General features: G+C 44.6%; 1 protein-coding gene across 1 annotated transcript in view; it reads left to right on the forward strand.

The window, feature by feature from the left end:
• Window positions 1-21,162, forward strand: part of LOC309544676 (low-density lipoprotein receptor-related protein 2-like) — a gene marked incomplete at its 5' end in the record, with an annotated part of 171,900 nt that overhangs the window by 126,270 nt on the left and 24,468 nt on the right. The window contains 5 exons of the mRNA XM_082243588.1: window positions 6,038-6,239; window positions 6,316-6,480; window positions 6,783-6,983; window positions 18,368-18,902; window positions 20,924-21,049. Coding sequence (XP_082099714.1) covers window positions 6,038-6,239; window positions 6,316-6,480; window positions 6,783-6,983; window positions 18,368-18,902; window positions 20,924-21,049 — 1,229 coding nt within the window. The remainder of the gene's footprint in view (window positions 1-6,037; window positions 6,240-6,315; window positions 6,481-6,782; window positions 6,984-18,367; window positions 18,903-20,923; window positions 21,050-21,162) is intronic.

The following is a 21,162-nucleotide window of genomic DNA, read 5'->3' on the forward strand; positions in this document are numbered from 1 at the left end:
GGGTAACTATAGGCCGGTCAGCCTAACATCAGTAGTCTGCAAGATTTTGGAGGGGATGTTAAGGCACCACATACACAAGACTTAAGTAATGAAAACGTTATTGGTAATCAGCATGAATTCATGAAAAATTGTTTTTGCCAAACCAATCTATTAACCTTCTACGATGAAGTGAGCTGCCACCTAGATAAAGGTAAGCCTGTGGGTGTGGTGTATCTGGACTTTGCAAAGGCATGTGACACCATTCCCCACAAACTAAGGAATGTAGGTATGGACAATAGTGTGAGTACCTGGATAGAGAACTGGCTCCAGGGGAGAGTCCAGAGAGTGGTTATAAATGGGGAGTACTCGGATTGGGCGGGTGGGGAAAGTGGGGGTCCCCCAAGGTTCTTTCCTGGTACCAATCCTGTTTAATTCATAAACGATCTAGAGGAGGGGATATCTAGTACAATCTCAGTATTTGCAGATGATACTAAACTAAGCATGCCAATATCTTCTATGCAGTATGTGGAAACCTTACAAACGGACCTGAACAAAATAATGGGGTGGGCAACTACATGGCAGATGAGGTTTAATGTTGAAAAATGTAAAGTAATGCACTTGGGCATCAAACACGAAAGCAAGCTACTCACTGGGGGGGAAGGGGGGGAACCCTCTGGGTGAGTCTAGTATGGAAAAGGACCTGGGGGTACTGGTGGACAACAGGCTTGGCAGTGGCACTGGCATGTATAAAAAAGGGGATTTACTCCAGAAATAGAGATTATTCTCCCCCTCTACAAGACTCTGGTCCGGCCACATCTGGAGTATGCTGTCCAGTTCTGGGCACCAGTCCTCAGGAAGGATGTGCTGGAACTGGAGAGAGTCCAGAGAAGGGCAACAAAAATAATTAGGGGAATGGAGGGCATCGGCTATGAGGAAAGACTACAAACACTGAACTTATTTTCTCTGGAGGGGGGATATGATGTCAATACTGTACATTGATGATGATGATGACCCTAGAATAAGGAACAAACCTTTTAGAGAAAGGGAATATAATAAGACACGTGGCCACTCACTAAAACTAGAGGAGAAACGGTTTAACCTTAAAATACGTAAGGGGTTCGTCACTTTCGGAGCAGTAAGGATGTGGAATTCTCTTCCACAAGCATTCGTATCAGCAGGGAGCATTGATGGTTTCAAAAAACTATTAGATGGGCACCTTAAAGACCACAACATACAGGGGTATTCAATGTGCGGGTTAACAGCAAATGCACACACACATCATAGGTTGAACTGGATGGACTGATGTATTTTTCAACCTCAAACTATGTAACTATGTATGCCTTTCCGCCGATTCAACTGTTGTCCAGGTTCCTCTGTGGGTTGGCGCCGGAACGGATGTCAGTCATTCTGGTGGTTCTGGACTGGCCTCGACAGTCCTGGTACGCGGACATCGTTCAGATGGTTGTCAAACCTCCATGGCAGCTTCCGCTGCAAGACTATCTTCTGTCTCTAGGACCGATCTTCCTTCCTGCTTTCCAGTCTCTGGCTTTTACGGCATGGCTGTGGAAAGCCAGGTCTTGAGGGATAGAGGTCTTCCACAGGCGGTCATCCTTACCTTGTTAAAGGCTCGTACAGCTACCTCTAGGATGATTAATCACCGCACCTGGAAAGCGTATTTATCACCTGGTGCGAAGCGCATGGTTCTCATCCTCGTTCCTTCTCGGTAGCGACGGTCTTGGCCTTCCTGCAGAAGGCGTGGATCGGCATTGGCACGGACTATGGTCAAGGGTCCATTGTCGGCCTTGGCCTACTTTCCTCTATCGCTCATTGACAGACGTAGTCCTCGGTGATTCAACACCCTCGGGTTATGCTGCCCTCTACAGGAGTAGGACTAGACAGGAAAGAAAACGTTCTGGCCACACCCTAGGGGCAGTCCCAGAGGGTATATCCTCTCTCTCTCTCTCTCTCTGCCACAGCAAATCAGTTTTTTTCTGTCTAGTCAGGAGAAGGACCTAGATACCTTGCTGGGATCTTCGGTCCTGGCAGGATTTTTTTCTTAGAAAAGATTTTTTAGACAGCTTTTTTTCTCCAGTTTTCCTGTGAGATCTTCAAGCAAGAAAGCTGAACTGGGCGACGGGCTGGATGTTGAATGGCCTCTTCATCCAGAGGTTTTTCACTAGCTGTCCCTTCATTGGGACATCCCGGATGTGGATCTGTTGGCACCTTGGCTTAACAGGAAGGTGCGGAGGTTTGTAGCTCGCGCCGCGATCCTCTAGCGGACGCAGCAGAAACGCTGATCGCCCCGTGGGGGCAGTATCCGCTACGGCATGCCTTCCATCCTCTCAAGTTGCTGCGGGAACTTCTTCGCAGGATAGAGGTGGAGGTAATTCCAGTTATTCTGGAAATTCCGGACTGACCTCGTCGAGCCTGGTACGCCGACTTGGTGAGGCTAGTCGCGGACGCTCCTTGGAGACTTCCTCTCAGGGAGGATTTGCGGTCTCAGGGACCGATCTTCCATCTTGCTTTACAGTCGCTGGCTTAATGGCCTGGCCATTGAGACCCAGGTACTGAAGGACAAGGGAGTGTCAGCTTCAGTTATTCCTACCTCCAGTTAAAGCACATGGAAGTCTTATATTGCATGGTGTGAATCTATTGGATTTCCCCCACATACCTATTCGGTGACCCGAATTTTGGTCTGTCTGCAACAAGGGGTTGAGCAGAAACTATCCTTGAGCATGATCAAGGGTCAGGTTTTCGGCGTTAGCAATCTTCTTTCAAGAAACCTTTGGCTAATCATTCCTTGGTGCGGAATTTCATCCAGGGGGTGCGACATCTGGCTCCGCCAGTGCGCGCACCCTTACCGCCTGGAATCTTAATTTAGTGTGGTCGGTTCTTCAGAAACTTCTCTTTGAAGATATTAGGGAGATTCCCTTGCTTACATTATCCCAGAAGGTGGCCTTCTTGGTGGCCATTACTTCTGCACGCAGGGTGTCAGAACTGGCCGCATTATCTTGTCGTTCCCCATATCTGGTGGTTCATAGGGATAAGGTGGTTCTTCTTCCGAATCCATCCTTCCTTCCTAAAGTGGTTTTCAGAGTTTTTCATCTGAATAAAAGTATTGTTACCTTCCCCGTGTCCTAAGACTAGCCATCCTTGGGAGTTTGCATTACACTCCTTGGATGGGGTTTAGAAGGATACACTTGACTACTACGAACTTGTTTTCGTAAGACGGACTCACTTTTTGTGATCACGGATAGCCCTTGAAGGGGGTTGCCTGTGTCTGCCACGACCATATCTACATGGATCAGTCAGACGGTGGTACAGGCTTATTCTATTAAGGGTCAGGAATCCTCCGTTCCCTGTTAGGGCACACTTCACTCGAGCGCTCAGTACTTCCTGGGCCTATCGCCATCAGGCGTCAGTGGTCCAGGTATGTAAGGCGGCCACCTGGTCGTCGGTACATACCTTTACAAAATTTTATAAGATTGATGTGATGGCATCGGCGGATGCCTCATTTGGCCGCAAGGTTTTGCAGGCCGCAATTTGAGGAGACCGGTGGTCTACCTCGGGGGTTTTTTTCTGTTGAAAAATTTCTGTTGAGTCTCATCATTGAGGATGAGCATTGTAAACTTCTAGTTGGCACCGGTTGGGCCTTCTAGATTGGATTTGATTTCCATTTTCCCACCCCTCATTTGTGGTACTGCTTTGGGACGTCCCGAGGGTGTTGAATCACCGAGGACTACGTCTGTCAATGAGCGATAGAGAAAAATGGATTTTTGTAAAATCTTACCGTAAAATCCTTTTCTCTTAGCTCATTGACAGACGTAGTACCCGCCCCTCTGTTTTTGAGTTGGGTTGGGTTAAATTCTCTAAACACTGCTTTGTGACATAACTGATTTGCTGTGGCAGAGAGAGAGAGAGGATATACCCTCTGGGACTGCCCCTAGGGTGTGGCCAGAACGTTTTCTTTCCTGTCTAGTCCTACTCCTGTAGAGGGCAGCATAACCCGAGGGTGTTGAATCACCGAGGACTACGTCTGTCAATGAGCTAAGAGAAAAGGATTTTACGGTAAGATTTTACAAAAATCCACATTTTTTTCAAAGTCCTTTTGACGGCGCTTTCCTTGGTCCGCACCTTCATTCAAGGGGTGCTGCATTTGGCTCCCCTGAGGAGAGCTCCCTTACCTCCCTGGGATCTGAATTTGGTTTTGTCTGTTACAACAACCTCCCTTCGAAAACATCAGAGATAACTCTCGGTGTTGCCCCAGTAAAGTTGCCTTTCTGGTGGCCATCACGTCGGCTCGCAGAGTGTCTGTCTGAGTTGGCGGCCCTATCCTTTCTCCTTATCTGATACGTCATGGAGATGAGGTGGTTCTGCGATCCAATCAGTCTTTTATTCCACGGGGGTTTTCTTCATTCCACCTTCAATGAAGATATTGTGTTGCCTTCGCTGTGTTTCGGCTCAAGCATCCCACGGAACTTGTCTTGCATTCCCTAGATGTGGTCCGGGAGGTCAAGGTTCCTTGTCCGTCAGAGTCTGTTCAGCAGTCTGAGTAAATCAGACAGGCGTTTGTTCAGGCCTATTCTATTTAGGGTCGGATTCCTCCTTTTCCAGTAAAAGCCCATTCTATTCGAGCCGTCAGCGCCTCTTGGGTTTTTTTGCCATCGGGCTTCTGTATCTCAGGTGTGCAAGGCGGCGAGGTTGTCCGGGCATACTTTTCAAAAAGTTCTACGAACTTGTTTTTGGCATCAAAAGTTTTGAGTGCGGCGGTTGTTTGGAGGGGACCCTTTTCTGTCCCTTCTTGGGGTGTGTGTTTTTTTTTTTTTTTTTTTTGTTTCTGGGTTTGTTCCAGTTTTTTTCTTTGGGCTCAGGTTGTTGCTGGCCTGTCTGTTTGTTACCTTCTGAGTTGGTTGCATTTTTTTTCCCACCCCTCATAACTGCACTGCTTTGGGACGTCCCATTAGTGAAGGCTAATACCATCAGGCGGCGACTGTCGGAGGACGTAAGAGAAAATAGAATTTTTGTAAGAACTTACGTAAAATTCTTTTGAGTCCTCTGACAGTCGCCCCCCCCCCCCCTCTGTTTTTTTGGAAATGGGGGTTGTTGCGTTCCGGTACTACTTGCTACAAACTGAGGTAATATCAAGTTGGGTTCAGGATAATGGCTGAGGGATGGCCCCCTAGCGGTGTGCCGAGGTACAAGTTTTTTTTTTTTTTTTTTTTTTTTTTTTTTTTTTTGTATTGACCTAATATCTGCCCAGCCTTGCTCCTGCAGAGGGCACCATTACCCATTAGTGAAGGCTAATACCATTGGGCGGCGACTGTTGGGAGGGCTCATTTTACAGTATGTTCTTACAAAAATTATTTTTTTATTTCTTACCCTGCGTGCACAATGTAGGTTTTGCTCCAAATAGTTTTCCCACTGCTTAAAGATACTTCGGCCGATACATTTAAAACTGGACCTTCAGATGCACAGCCTACCTGCTGGATTGGTTACAATTGGACTAATGTAAACTAAAAGCTTTCTGATTTCGGCACAGCTGCAGTATATGCTGAGAAGCATTAGTAGTTTGAATTCCTTTAAATTTTTTTACCTGAAATATTAAGTGCTGGTTCACACTTGCGCGATGCGGGAACGCTGCGAATATGCAGCGTGTTCCCGCATCGCATCTGCACATCTGGCAGTTCACACTGCGATATGCAGGGGGTGTCAATTAAATGTGAACGACACCCAGTTTGATCGCATATCGCAGTGCGATCTGACAGTTCGCACAGAATCGGATCGCACAAGTGTGAACCACTGTACGATCCGATTCTAATGCGGCTGAAAAATGCCTCATGTGCGTGTTTGGTGCGGATACAGTGCAAATTCAGCCATACAAAGTGTGTGGCTGAACTCGCATCCGCACATGAGATCGCATGTAATGAAGGAGCAGTGCGCTCCGAGTTACATGCGATCTCACAAGCCACACAAATGTGAACCGGCACTTATTCTGATTATTTTATGACCTGGCAAGTTTCACTGGCTTGTTTTGAAAATTTTCTTTTGTCAAACGCAGATTAATGTATTGGTCTGAAATTGGAGCAGAGTCCCAAATTGAACGAGCTGGTATGGATGGGAGCCAAAGGAAAATTCTAGTCAATACACAACTTGGTTGGCCAACAGGATTGGCTCTTGACCTTCTGAGCTGGAGAATTTACTGGTCCGATGATAAATTTCACTCCATTGGTTCAGCCAGTCTGGATGGCACAGATATAAAGGTGCTTATTTTTAAATTTTATTTTTGCAATTTTGGTAATTGAGTAAAAACATTGCTTAACTCTTCTTTCTTTTTAGGTGATGCAAATGAAAACTATTCAAAGTCCTTTTGCTTTAACTGTGTTTGAGGATGAGATTTACTGGTCTGAAATAAAGGCAAGAACCGTGCAAAAGATAAATAAGAAAACTGGCAAGGATTTATCGGTCTTAATAAAGAGACGTGGTCAGCCATATGGACTCAAGGTACTAAAATGGCTGACAAAATACATATTTTGTAATGAAAATAATGTAAACTGGCAATGTATGTTAATTTCTTTTGTCGGTTATGTAATCTTATAGACCTGTACATTGCTAGCTTAAGTCAGTTAGCACCAAGTATGACCCATCTTTTCTATGTTTAAAAATGGAAACCTTAGTTCCCTGATCTTTCAGGGTTCACTTTCTAACCTCAGAGGCAAATATTACATAGGCATCTACTCTATTCTGTACACTGGTTACGTTTTTTTATTTAAATCTTTTTTTTTTTTTTTTACCCATGGTTTTAGGTTATGCATGAGGTGCTGCAGCCAAGAATGGAAAACCCCTGCCACAAACTCAAGTGCTCACATGTTTGCCTTATTGGATCTTCAATGCAAGGAAGCTGTTGGTGTCCTGCAGGACTTGTGCTTTCAAGTAATATGCTAGATTGTGTTTCTTTAAAAGATTTACCATTTTTGATGATGGTTACGCCAGGATCTGTTCATCAGGTGCGTCCTTTAGAAGTTGAGCCTTTTACATGTATGCTAGAACCATGTGTTTCATGAAACACACCACCTACATTTGATATTCTAAGACCAGGTGGTCTTTAGTTTCCTGGTGACTTATACTGCTAATGACCTTCAGACATACCTAGGGACAGTGGATTTCCCTGTTTTGAGACTGCCTATTATGACAAAATAAATTCTTAGATTCTCCTATCCTGCGCAAAGGTCCAAAAGGCCCTGTGTACCCTCAAACCCTGGAAGACTCCTGTCCCTGATGAGCTCCTTCAGGAATTGTATAAAACTTATGCCAAAGAATCAAGTTCCAACCTCCCCCCAGATTCATGCAATGTGCATTGCCTCATTAGAAGCTGCTTCATTTTCTAAATCTGAGCAATCTGGTGATCTTGAAGCTTGGTAAAAACCTTGGTTTATGTTCGCCTGATTTCTGAGGTAGTTGGCCAGGAGCTTGGTGTCCATTCAGCAAACTTTCACCGCACAGATATTGACACTGGGCGCCTACACTCATATATGGCCTTGGCTGCTCCAGACTGTCCAGGGGTGGTGGCTTCCTTTTTAGACTCTTGAGAACATTTGACTCAGATGAGTGGGATTAGCTCTAGGTGGTTTTTGACTCGCTTTGGCTAAATCCTAAATTTTTTTCCTGGCTTAGAATGCTGTATCATAACTCAAGGGCCTGAGTGCGGACTCAGGGCCGCTGATAGAAATTATGGGGCCCCGTACAGCCTACCTGACGGGGCCCCCTTCAGTCCCACCCTCAACCCCGCCCCTGGCCCCTTCCAAGACCCCGCCTTGAAGAAAAGTGCAGGAACAGGCTGGATGAAGTACAAGTATGCAATCCAGCCTGCTGTGCCAACCTGCTGCAGTAAATTGACTGAGGATGGGCGGCAAGCAGTTCGGGGGGAAAAGGTTGGGGGTGGGTCCACATGACAGGACTGATCAGACACACCTGTCCGTTCTACAGGTGGACCTAATTTGACCCTCTATACTTGTGTCCATTTAAACCCACCTACCTCCAATCCGATCCGCTTAACAAAATGGAAAGGAATCTGTTCCCCTTCGTCTAGCCGCTGGGTGTAAACGAACCTCTGTTTTTTTACACCAGCCATCCTTAGAGCAGAGTGGGCTGTGTCCATGTCCACTATACATAAGCTGAGTGGTCACAGACCTGTCATCTGCCCACTCTGATCAGTGGACAGATCCCCCTCTGAACAAACAGATTCCACTCTGTGTGAAAGCCTTGATAACAAACATCAACACAGGGAGCTTAAGATCATCAGAATTTTAACACACAGGCAGCAGTCAGCAGGTGTTCTATCATGGCTGGCACTCTCAAAATTATATAAAGTTGGCATAGTCTCTCATATAAACTACAGTGCACTGTACATTTCTATAATGTCAACATCCATATTACCATCTACAACACACGGGCAGCAGTCAGCAGAGGTTCTCTGTCACAGTGTGTCACATAGCATGGCTGGCACTGTCGCAGTGTCACAGGACATGGCTGTTGGGTGCTGACCTTTTTAACTTATGACCAATGAGTTAACAAAATCAGCACCCAACAGCCATGTCCTGTGACACTGCAACAGTGCCAGCCATGCTATGTGACACACTGTGATAGAGAACCTCTGCTGACTGCTGCCCGTGTGTTGTAGATGGTAATATGGATGGTGACATTATAGAAATGTACAGTGCACTGTAGTATATATGAGAGACTATGCCAACTTTATATAATTTTGAGAGTGCACAATACGCCTACCAAGCTCCATCATATGGGAGTTAATGCAGACCCTGTTTGTTATAGATGTCAAAGGGGCAGAGGTGACCTCATCCATCAACTCAAATCGCCACAACACACATCACACTAGTGTGAACCATGCCCAAGTGCTGGACAAATACCCTACTAAAACAGCCGGGTAAAAAAATCTGTATCCTCTTCCTGCTGAAATTATATGCATCTTTAACAGGGGGAACTCTCATTTAGAAAACATTGCATGCTTACAGGCTGTGTACACATAATGCTGGAGGTTTGCAGTGAGTTGGGACAGTAGTCTTTGCTTAAAATAAAGTTCAGCGACAAGCAGATATTGAAGCCCTCAAATCCCCCATAAGATCTATCTGCTCTTAGTAGACATAAAGCTGACAATGTAAGGGTTCACATTGTCACACAATAGTAATGTTTTCCCCTATGTAGACACCATATCACTACAGCTTCCCCTTACAATTCTATGCAGCCACCCCCCCATCCCCTTCACATTAGGCATCTGCACTACAAAACAGGAAAACAGACCTTGTAAACTTCAGTGCAAGCTCTGCATTCTCTTCTACACACAGGGAGGGGGCGTGGCTGAGCCTGGGACATGGACAGCCCACAAGATAAGGAACACAAAAGGACAGTACTCCAGCATCACTTGTCATTTATGGGCTGCAGATGGGGGTGGTATGAGAAATTCTGGAGGTGTTGAAGCACCCACCTGGTGCTGCTCCTGCCTGCTCCCAATTGTCCCCCTTCAGGCATGCTGCCTGTCAGTGACTGTGTCACTTGCCTGTGCACCGCCACACCAACCTCTGGGATGCCGATCTGCTCCCTCTCAGCCAACTCACAGAAGCTTCTCCCTCACTCCACGGCACCTGCTGACAGTGCTGAGGGAGCGGAGGTACAAAGAATCACTCCGCCAGGGAGGGCATAGCATAGGCAGTAGGCGGGCGGATGGCAGACCGGATCTATAATGTGCAGCAACTGCACTTCATGTACCTACGCCCGAAAATGAAAAAAAAAGTTCCTGCTCTGCTCCAGCCTCCTGCGACCCTCATTTGACCTGATGGGGCCCAGGGAAACTTAATTTAACCCTGGGTAGTAAGTAGAAGCAGGAGTGTGAGCTATAGAAATCAATTTATTATTATAGGCAGGAATGAACCATAAAGCTGCCCGGGCCCCCCTGTCTTGCTGATGAAGCCGGGCCCGGTACAACAGGGCTGGTTGTACTGCCCTATCAGCGGCCCTGTGCGGACTAATGGCATGCTTTTGGCTTCCTTTACCCCGGGCAGGGGGATGTGGCATGGTTGCCCCTCCCCAGTTTTGTTCTCACTGGGCTTGGAACCCTTAGCTACCCTTATTTACGCTGACCCTACAGTGAGGTATTCTGGTGGGTTCCTTGGAGGAGAAACTTTCCTTGTATGCTGACTACTCTTTATCCCGCTGATGCCTCTTCCTCCCTGCATGCGGTTCTAGCAAGAACTGATAATTTAGGTAATTTTTTGGATCTCCATTAATTGGGATAAATTGGTACTCTTTCCCCCTTACATCCTTGTCTTTGTCCAGACACACCGCTCCAATGGGTTGATAAATTCCCTTGGGGTGCAGGTGAGGGACCTATCTGTTAAAGAACATTCATCCCCTGATGTCCCAATTTGCGTAAAAGTAGACCTCATGGAAATCCCGCCCTCTGACACCAGCTGAAAGGGTAAATTTGATAAAACATTGCTTGCCTAAATTCCTATATTAACACCCCCCCCCCCCCCCCGGGCGGGTGTGGAAAGCTGGGTCCCCCAGGGTTCTGTCCTGGGACCAATCCTGTTTAATTTATTCATAAATGATCTAGAGGGGATATCTAGTACATAAATGATCTAGAGGAGGGGATATCTAGTACAATCTCAGTATTTGCGGATGATACTAAACTAAGCATGCCAATATCTTCTATGCAGGATGTGGAAACCTTACAAGCGGACCTGAACAAAATAATGGGGTGGGCAACTACATGGCAGATGAGGTTTAATGTTGAAAAATGTAAAGTAATGCACTTGGGGGCCAGAAACCAGAAAGCAAGCTACTCACTAGGGGGGGGAACCTCTGGGTGAGTCTAGGATGGAAAAGGACCTGGGGGTACTGGTAGACAACAGGCTTGGCAGTGGCATGCAATGCCAAGCCGCTGCAAGCAAACCCAACAGAATACTGGGATGCATAAAAAAGGGGATTCACTCCAGAAATATTATTCTCCCAGTCTACAAGACTCTGGTCTGGCCACATCTGGAGTATGCTGTCCAGTTCTGTGCACCGGTCCTCAGGAAGGATGGGCTGGAAGAGTCCAGAGAAGGGCAACAAAAATAATTAGGGGAATGGAGGACATGACTATGAGCAAAGACTACAAGCACTGAACTTATTCTCTCTGGAGAAGAGACTATTGAGGGGGGATATATAAATGTACAAATACTGTACTGGTGACCCTAGCATAAGGAACAAACTATTCAGTGAAAGGAGATACAATAAGATACGTGGCCACTCACTAAAACTAGAGGAAAGGCTGTTTAACCTTTTAAAGTGCGTAAGGGGTTCTTCACTGTAAGAGCGGTAAGGATGTGGAATTCTCTTCCACAAGCAGTTGTATCAGCAGGGAGCATTGATAGTTTCAAAAAACTATTAGATGGGCACATTAAAGACCACAACATACAGGGGTATACAATGTACAGTTAACAGCAAACACACACACACCATAGGTTGAGCTGGATGGACGGATGTCTTTTTTCAACCTCACTAACTATGTAACTATGTAACACCCCACTTTGTCCCTAAGGCTGTTAAGTTAGACAATGTCCTTTCCTGACACAAGCATGACTGCATACACGTATGGGTAAACTTCCTCCCCCCCCCCCCCCCCCCCCCCGCCCACGTCCAGGTACTTGGTCGTAGGATGCTGGTCTCTAGAGATTGTAAACTTGTCTGTCTTCATGGTTGTTTGACTACCTGCTGGCCATGAAGTTTTCAGGTGGTAAGGCGCACCACATGGTGCATGAGACAATAGTACTCAGCTGCTGTTCTGCTGTTGCAAATACAAATACCTGTGGCAATTCTTATCCTTCACTGCTGAATGCAGGCATCACACGTATGGAATCTTTGCTGGCTTGTTGTCCACAGTTCTGTCTGTTTGTTTTAATGCCTCACAGGTTGTGGTTTGGTCTGTAGTATTACTAATGCATAAGTGGATAGTACAGTGTTTGCTGTTGCAGAGTTGTCTTTCCTTTTTAACTCGACAATGCATGGGTGTAGGCTTGGCTTACTGTGTATTCATGCTTTAAATGCTTTGTTTATTGTATTAACCTTGGCAATGCCCTTTGCCTGGTGTAGGGTAACGTGCCAGTGCTAATTTGTCTATATATTAAATCTTCCATGCTTTGCCTGTGATATAGAACTCTTCAGTACTAATGACTTTGCGTTAAATGACTGCTATGTATAAACACGTTAAATGACTGCTATGTATAAACATGTTCTAATGCCTGAGTACATTTCAGTGCTCTGATTAAGCTGTAATGGCTTCTGTCTAATGTGCCTCAGACCATGCCCACACTTGCACAGGGGACAGCTAATTGTTTGGTGGCCCTTGGCGCTGAGGCTCTTGGATCACTGTGACTAGTTGCAGACATTTCCCTTCAGTTGAGTGGGGCAACTTGTTTAATTTAACCATGACAAGTCCTCTTTAGCCCTGAAGGAACTACTATGCATTTCAAGGCACTGCCAGGAGAGGCAGGCTGAAGGAAATCTCACTACAATGATCATCCTGGTTGGTATTGGGCTTGTGGTTAGCTAGCTTGCCTGCCAAGATGCTATGTCAAGTTGCATGTCAGAGGCAGCAGTGAATGAGGCAAAGAAGGCAGATGGAAGGATCAAGGAAGGATCAAGATCTAGAACTTCATATGGAGTGGTTGCAGTCAATCACTCAAGCCATTGGATAAGGCAGCTGTGCGTTTTGTCTAGATCTAGCAGATGTTTGTATGTATGCATTTCGGTACACCCATGCTTCTGCTGCGAGTATCTTTGCATGGCTGTTCATGAGCCTTTGGCCTTTCCACATACCCATGACCTATTCCAGAACATTACTGCCAGTAGTGGCCATCTTGCATGCAAAGAGCTACAGGTGTTCCTTATTTGGACAACAGCCTGCAGGTGGCTCAACATCCTCCCAGGTCCTGGAAAATTCAGGCTCTGATCAAATTTGAATGAGTGAACTAATCTCCTTTATAGATGACATTCCTGGAAGCAGTTCTGGACAATCGGGAGAATACTGTCGGGTTGCCCTCTAGAGAAGCTGACCATATTAATCTAGCTTGGGTCAAGTCCTTTCTGTGGTATCCCATGGTCTTAAAATGGTAGAAAAGTAGTCTGCAGCAGTCCATACAGTCTGTTGGACTCTCTAGAAAACAAGATTATAACATTTCCAACCTTCCAAAGTAATGGAAGATTCGCTTCCTGCACCAGAGAAGGTGACCATGCATATGAGCAGTCTTTGGTATGCCAAGTAGCTGATGAAAGCTGAAAAGATTAACTGGTTTAAGCCACCACCAATATATTCACTTTGTCCTCCATTGGCATGTCATTGACCTTGGACTAGGTCTTTTGGAGGTAAACTGTGTCCAACATCAGTTGCAGTGACTACCAAGCGTTGGAAGTTGTTTTGACAACACAGCCTAGGGAGCCTCAGTTATGCTCCAAATAAACATTAAGGAATGCAAGATTATTCAACTTGTCAGAAGTATCTCCAATTCAGATTTGCCAGGCCTTCTGGCTTCCCAGAACTTTCTATTCAGCAGACCCAGTGGCCTCCAGGCTCATCAGGATCTGTAGTCATCCAGCTGTGATGAGGGCAATAATTTACCGGTGGCCTTGTCAGGTCATGGTGTTCTCAAATAGTCTTTGGTCTGAGAACCTCCTTCCTTTTCTTTTTCTTTTCTTTCCTGAAATTTCAGACCTTACACCGTGAGGCCAAGTGTATATCCAAATTCAGCCAAATTGGATCTAGCTGCTGGGAGACAAGAGGTTAGGGCTCACCTAGGAATCTCACCCTCTAGTATACATGAAGTTTGTAGCAGGTGCCTGGCTTCAACAGGGTTTTAAATACTGAACATGGGAAACCTCATAGAATTTTAAGAATTTAATCCTGTTTTCTGCTGTAAAGACTGATTAGTCTGCAAAGAAGCCGAGATGTGGGATTAGGTGGTAGTTGAGTTTTGGTCATGTCCTCCCTTTCTGGGATCTAGTGATTGTCGCCTGTACAGATTATTCTTTCCCCTTGGGACTTGCAGTGAAAATAGTGCTGAACATGTCCCATGCTCCATTCATCTGAATAGGACTTCCTCAATATTCTCAGTGGCACTGAAGCAGTAATTCTTATGGCTATCGTGTAGAAGGATTTCAGATATCCAAGCGTCAAGCTGTAAACTAGCTTTTTATTGCTACCATTAAACAGAATAGCTCTAGTCTCTTTATCGCCATACAAAGGTCTGCAAATCTTTTGCATCAGGGTCAGAACATCATCCTTCCAGCATGTCCAAACTTTAAAATGCGCGAGTCCCCACAAGCATTGGAAGTGGCCTTGGTGTTGAAATACATGGAAGTAGCCCTTTGCCAGGCCTGAAGAGCCCACTGTCTGACCTTCTGGAGGTGTCAGACTCACTGTCCACTAGGACAATGGCATTGGGCCAAGGTAGTCTGATGGGCTTGTATGGCAAAGATGAATTCATCAATCTAGCACGGAGCCCATTTTACCAGATGGATTGTGCTCTCATGGGCAGAATTCAGATTTCCAGAATTCTACAGGACACCAACAAGGTTCACGTACAATGTCTAGCCCATTATAAAGTTAACATTTAAAATGTGGTAGTTTGACTTCAGTTCTAAATAATCTAATATGTTGATTAAAACACTTCAGCATTACCCTTCCTCGTGGTTTGTGGCGTGCTACATCCCACACATATGCTGTCATGCTTGTCAGGAAAACTGAAAATTGTATACTTACCTGATGGTAATTTTCCTTACCTGATACATAAGCATGACCGCATACAGGTCCCTTCCTTATGGCTTTGCATTGAGTAAAGTTATGAGATTACTGCCTTGGTGGAGGCGATTGATTTATATAGTATAACTGGTCCTGTGATTGGGAGGGGGTGGAGTCTACCCATACCTGTATACTGTCATGCTTCTGTATCAGGATAATCAAGGATAATTTTCCATAAGGTAGGGATACAATTTTCTGGTTTCTGTGGGCTGGGCAAACCCCCTATTTGGCTAGAACAATCTTACAATTGCCCCTGTCCTGTAGTGGCTTGAATCATCCCAATTTCCAACATTATTATTGGGGAAGAGTGCTGGTCAGTTCGGTGGTGGTTCTCTCAGCCTAGACATAACTGGCCGGTGATTGGAGCCAGAGTTGTTGGGCTTGTATGCTGCCCCTAGTAGCTTAGTCTACAAACGTACCCATCTGTTACTAGTCTTGTGTGGATGATCGAGTGTGGCACCAACCTAGGGGCTTTTAGAGTGCCCTTTACCTTTTCACCTACCTTTTTTCACCTCCCCTCACTCTATGGGGAAATTCTTTGCACCTGTGGGCAACTAGAGGGATTACCACATTGAAACATGTTATGATAAATGAAAGGGTAATGACCTTTACTACTTATGCAGAAATACTCCTTGCCCCAAAATATGGCTTTCTGCTACCTACAATTGCAACATGTGCTAATTGCCCAATTACCTGAGCCCGTCGTCCTTGAGTCTGACTCTATTGAACTCCTCCTTCCAGTGTTAATTTCATCAAGGAAAATATTTTCATCATTTGTCAGCTGCATTTTTTTTCAGTGATTTTAAGGTAGAAGAAAATTCGAATTTTAAGTCAATTGACAAGCTGGAATCCAATCCATTTCAGTGAAAATGTGAAGGAGGGACATTTATCCAACTCTATGACATCCGCTTTCTTTAGAGCTCCGCCTGTCCAAGCCCCAGCCCCCTGATTAGCTGGATTGGCTGAGATGCAAGCTTCCTCTGTCTGCCTGGGAACTGTGGTGTGCTCCCCCCCCCCCATCACTCCAATTTACTTCCCCCAGCTCCACTACATGTTGGATTTTTACTCCAGGAGTATGAGTTGCAAATTCCAGAGAAATGCCTGAATGCATTACAATTGAAACCCATTAGATTTGTTGACTAAAAAATTACTAAAACTAAAATGATACAATAAAGGGAAAGAAAGCTGCGCACAAAAAAGGTGATGCTAAAGGTTGCTAGTACAAAGTATATCAAACCCAGAAAAATGTAAGGATGGTACAGCGCCACTAAATAGGTAACTAACTAATAAATTGAGGAGGTGAACCTAAGTCCATAAAAGGGAAATTTCAAATGCTGGGAATATGACCGTGAGTCCCACATCAATCTTGCAAGTAGTTTCAGGCAGAGATCACATAAACAATAAGGATGTAACCTTACCGGACAGTTGGACCCCCTGTTACGGAAGGTCAAACAGGCATGCGATATCCACCACCAGGAACAAAACTGCAACAGAATTCCTCTCCAATCGACCAGACACTCCGGGTAACCATAGACCTTGGATTCGGCGGACCTCACTGAACCCCAGGTGCACACAGGGGATGACTTTTTAAGCGCTCTCCAGGGTGATGGAGAGAGATTGAGAAAAACAGGTCTTGCTTCCCTGCTGTATCTTCTCAAAATGGTGGCTAATTCACTTCCTGTAGAAATCCTACCCAGAAAGAGTAGGATTTCTGGGTAGGATTTCTACAGGAAGTGAATTAGCCACCATTTTGAGAAGATACAGCAGGGAAGCAAGACATGTTTTTCTCAATCTCTCTCCATCACCCTGGAGAGAGCTTAAAAAGTCATCCCCTGTGTGCACCTGGGGTTCAGTGAGGTCCGCCGGGTCCATGGTCTATGGTTACCCGGGGTGTCTGTGGTCGATTGGAGAGGAATTCTGTTGCAGTTTTGTTCCTGGTGGTGGATATCGCATGCCTGTTTGACCTTCCGTAACAGGGGGTCCAACTGTCCGGTAAGGTTACATCCTTATTGTTTGTGATCTCTGCCTGAAGGTCTACTTGCAAGATTGATGTGGGACTCACGGTCATATTCCCAGCATTTAAAACTAAAATGATATTTTAGTCAAGACAATGACCAAATCAAAATTTGATGTCAAAATTAACACTTCTTACCTGAGTGCTAGGGAAACCACTGTATTGCTTTAGCTCCGTTTTAGGGTCTTGAGCTACAGAGAAACTGACTCTGACTTATTGGTGGAGAGAGATCCCTGAGCTTTTAGAGGACTCCAATTATGTGACCTCCAATTATGTGACCTCCATTAATCCGCCGAAGACTGGTTCATACAGTTAAAATTCCTCCATAGCCTGGTACAACCCCAATGTACAGCCAGTTTATACCCTCATTTGAAAACCTTATGCCAAATTGTGGTACCTCCTACTGGCGCCTTTCTTCACATGGTGTAATCCTGCACTATGATGCATCAGTTTTAGGAATCGGTGGTTGATGTTCTTAAGGACATGTAGGACTTAGCCTTGAGACCCTGACCTTCTCTTACTGGGTATAATGGAGGATGTGGTGGCGGGTAGATATACCAAGCTATTTCTCACCTAATGTGACTTTTTTTTTTTATGCTTGTTGGTTGGAAAATTGCCCATGCCTCTGACTGTGTATACCTGGAAAATTGCCCATGCCTCTGACTGTGTATACCTGGAGGAAGGCTATCAATACAAAGCTGCCTCCCTGGAGGAAAGAATACAGAGCTGCCTCTGTATAGGTTGAGAGAAATGTGACCAGGTCTGGATAGATGCTCAGGGACAGGATGTACCTTATCTCTTCTCCCTCCCCCCCCTTTTTTTCCTTTCCTTCTCCCGCTCTCCCTTCCCTCTTTCCTTTCCTTCACCCGCTCTCTCCCCCCTGCCTCTTTCCTTTCCTTCACCCGCTCTCTCCCCCCTGCCTCTTTTCTTTCCTTCACCCGCTCTCTCCCCCCTGCCTCTTTCCTTTCCTTCACCCGCTCTCTTCCCCCTGCCTCTTTCCTTTCCTTCACCCGCTCTCTCTCCCCTGCCCCTTTCCTTCTCTCTTTGTCTGTCTTTGTCGTTGTTGTCGTTGTCGTCTTTGTCGTTGTCTTACCTTGAATTTTGGCCTCAGTGGCACACACCGGATTTACTCTACATCTGATACTTTCCCACTGTTTAATGGGTATGCGTTTTGCCTGCGTTTTTGTACTGTCTGCATTGTTGGCTGTAATTTGAATAAATTCAATAAAGCCAATTTCTGTGAAATGTAAAAAAGAAATTGGTTATCCAGGTGGGTTGGTTAACTTGTATCAAAGGAAAAGTTGTCCTTAAAGTTGTCCTTAAAGTTGTCCTTAAAGTTGTCCTTAAAGTTGTCCTTAAAGTTGTCCTTAAAGTTGTCCTTAAAGTTGTCCTTAAAGTTGTCCTTAAAGTTGTCCTTAAAGTTGTCCTTAAAGTTGTCCTTAAAGTTGTCCTTAAAGTTGTCCTTAAAGTTGTCCTTAAAGTTGTCCTTAAAGTTGTCCTTTTTTAATAGAATATCTGTTTTTTAGGTCTACCTGCATAAACTACTTGAAGAAAAAGCTGCAACAAAAACTCAGATTATGTCTTTGAACAATGTTAATCAGATCTCATCCTTTGATTACATTTTACAAGATCGAACATTTGTATTTGCTGTAAAAAATGGAGGCTACATAGCTTCAATAAAAAGCAAAGATCGCCAATCTACAAATTGGAAAAAAGTAATGCATGTTGAAGACAGTGTGACTTCCATTGCTGTGGACTGGATAAGTGGAAACATATACTGGATTAGCACATCTAAGCCATACATTCAGGTTACCACTTCAAATGGTTTGTACAAAACTGTGGTGGTAAAAGATCTGTATGAACCATTCTGCCTTACCATCTCCCCACCCATTGGTATGATGTGCTATTTTGACGCTGGATCGGTAATTCAGGAGAAATCTTCAAAGATAGAATGTGCTGACATGGATGGACAAGAGCCAAGAGTTTTGTGGATTAAAAGCAAATTTGTGGTAGGACTGAGCTTTACAGACTCCGGAACTAGGCTTTATTGGGCAGACAGAGGTAAAGTTTACCAGTTTTCATAATTGGGATTTTCAGTGGAAACCCTTTAAAAGCTTTTGTTCTTTCTAGAAAAGGTATATTTGCTTTTAGATGGTGAACAAACAAGGCAAAACTGACTATACAAAACACTTTCCATTAAAACCTTACCTTTGACACATACTTGGTCTTCCTGACTCAAGGATCTGCTGTGGGAAGGTTTCCTTCCTAGGTGTTCGTTCTATCAAGCAGTTCCAAATTATGTGTTTAGGAAATTATTCTTCACTATGACTTACCAGAGATCAGTGTCCCAGAATGTAAATGGATTACAGGCTTTTTGATGCAGTACTAAATTTCAAGCTAGTCCCGGAGTAAAAAAAGTCAGTCACCTGGTTGGGGACCTTCAGCGCTTAGTGAAGTAGGGCCCATTTCCAGGTCCAGCATGGGGTGGCCATAGTTGGATTTTTGTATTTGGTAAAAAGTTTTCTTTCCCTAGATTTTGAATTGTGGACTTGAGGGGGAAATGGCAAACTACATATTTCTGCATAGTACTTGTCATATGTGACACAAGTCCTGAGTTCACCAATTGGAAAAATAATTGAAACCCACCGCCATATACAGAACCCTATACTCAGATTTGATCCAAAATCCATAAAATCCATGGTCTCATTTGCTACAACAGGAAAAATCCTTCCTGAATCTGTAGACTGGCAATAAACAAAAGTAATATTACTATATTTAGTGATTGCATCTAGCTTTTTTCTTTACAATAAACTAAGTTCATGAGGGAGCCTACCTCACATTTGTCACAGCTTACTGTAAAATCTTTCTGTATTCTAAGGTTAAACCTTTTCCTCCAAAATGGCATTGGCATCTATGGGAAATATTTAGTCAGCTTGACATGGCACTGCTCCTGAACCATAAGTGACACACTAAACTTGGGGAGCACCGAGAGGGGACCCAGTACTACAACATATCCATACTTTTTAAAAGTGGAGTATACCTGTACATTACACTGACTGCACTAAACTGAACACACTATCCACTAACTACTTGCCTAATCTCCATTGTCGCACACTATACACGGCTACCATGTAAGCAGCAGCCTTACATAGTGTGGGGCGTCGACTTAGCCCCTAAACAATGATTGGCCAAAGGCAACTCTACCTTTGGCCAATCATGGCTCTGACAGTACATTGTGCTGTGTTCGGCCAAAGCATACAGGTCAGGTGCATGCTTTGGCCAATCAGCAATCCATGCGCTGCAAGAGCCCAGTGCACTATAAGGTGCTCATTGGCAGGAGAACTTCTTGCTGAGTGCCCCATTTGTTTGTGTGTTCAGTGAACACACAAACAGCTGAGTCACACTTGCGTTCGACTTGAACACACAGCCCATCCCTAGTTATTTATGGGGGTTGGGGGTCTAAAAACCCTAACAAATCTGTTCAGCTTGATAGGCGCAGGCACTGTATTAAGAGTGGTCCAATGAATAAACCATATGAAGTCCAATTTAGTGCATTGTAGTGATTAAAAAACACTTATTAATCCCAATGACACTTCAGTTGAGTACACCAGGTGCCAATGACACTTCAGTTGAGTACACCAGGTGCCAATGACACTTTAGTTGAGTACACCAGGTGCCTGAACATAAAGTAAATGCACCCAACACCCCCCCCCCCCCTCCCTTATAGCTTAGACTTCTGGAACTATCACAAACAGTCAGAGAACATATTGGTATAATCCTCCCCACTAGCTCTCACACATGTAGCAACTTCCGGGTGACATGACTGCTCCACTCCACCTTACACGTTACGTTCGCAAGACAGGGCTTCATCAGAGGTTTTTATTGCCTAAAGCACTGCTCAGCCTGGCTGCAAAAGATGGGAGTATCTTTATTTTTTCTGAAGCGGTTTTTCAGAGGGCAATATGATATACAAAATGTAGGTGATATTCGGCAACCTTTTGAGATGAGAGCGGAAATCACTAGTAAAGATGAATATTTAATTTTAATGCAATTTTCAATAAATCTTTCAATCTGTTTTGCAGCATATGGTACCATTGAATCAATTGACTTGGATGGATCAAATTACAAGGTGATACAAAGTGGTCTACATGGCCTAAATTTATTTACTGCTGGAGAAGGTTATTTGTTCTGGACTGTGTTTGCTAATGGTATGTATCAGTTTTTAATGCATCATATAATCAAATCAAAAACTTGGTAACGCTGAATTACTTTAAGCAAATGTTAATATTTTAGATTTTTTTTTTTTTCCTCAAGGTGGTTT

This window comes from Pelophylax lessonae (assembly GCF_965119305.1).
Source record: "Pelophylax lessonae genome assembly, chromosome: 1".
NCBI classification, from domain to species: domain Eukaryota; kingdom Metazoa; phylum Chordata; class Amphibia; order Anura; family Ranidae; genus Pelophylax; species Pelophylax lessonae.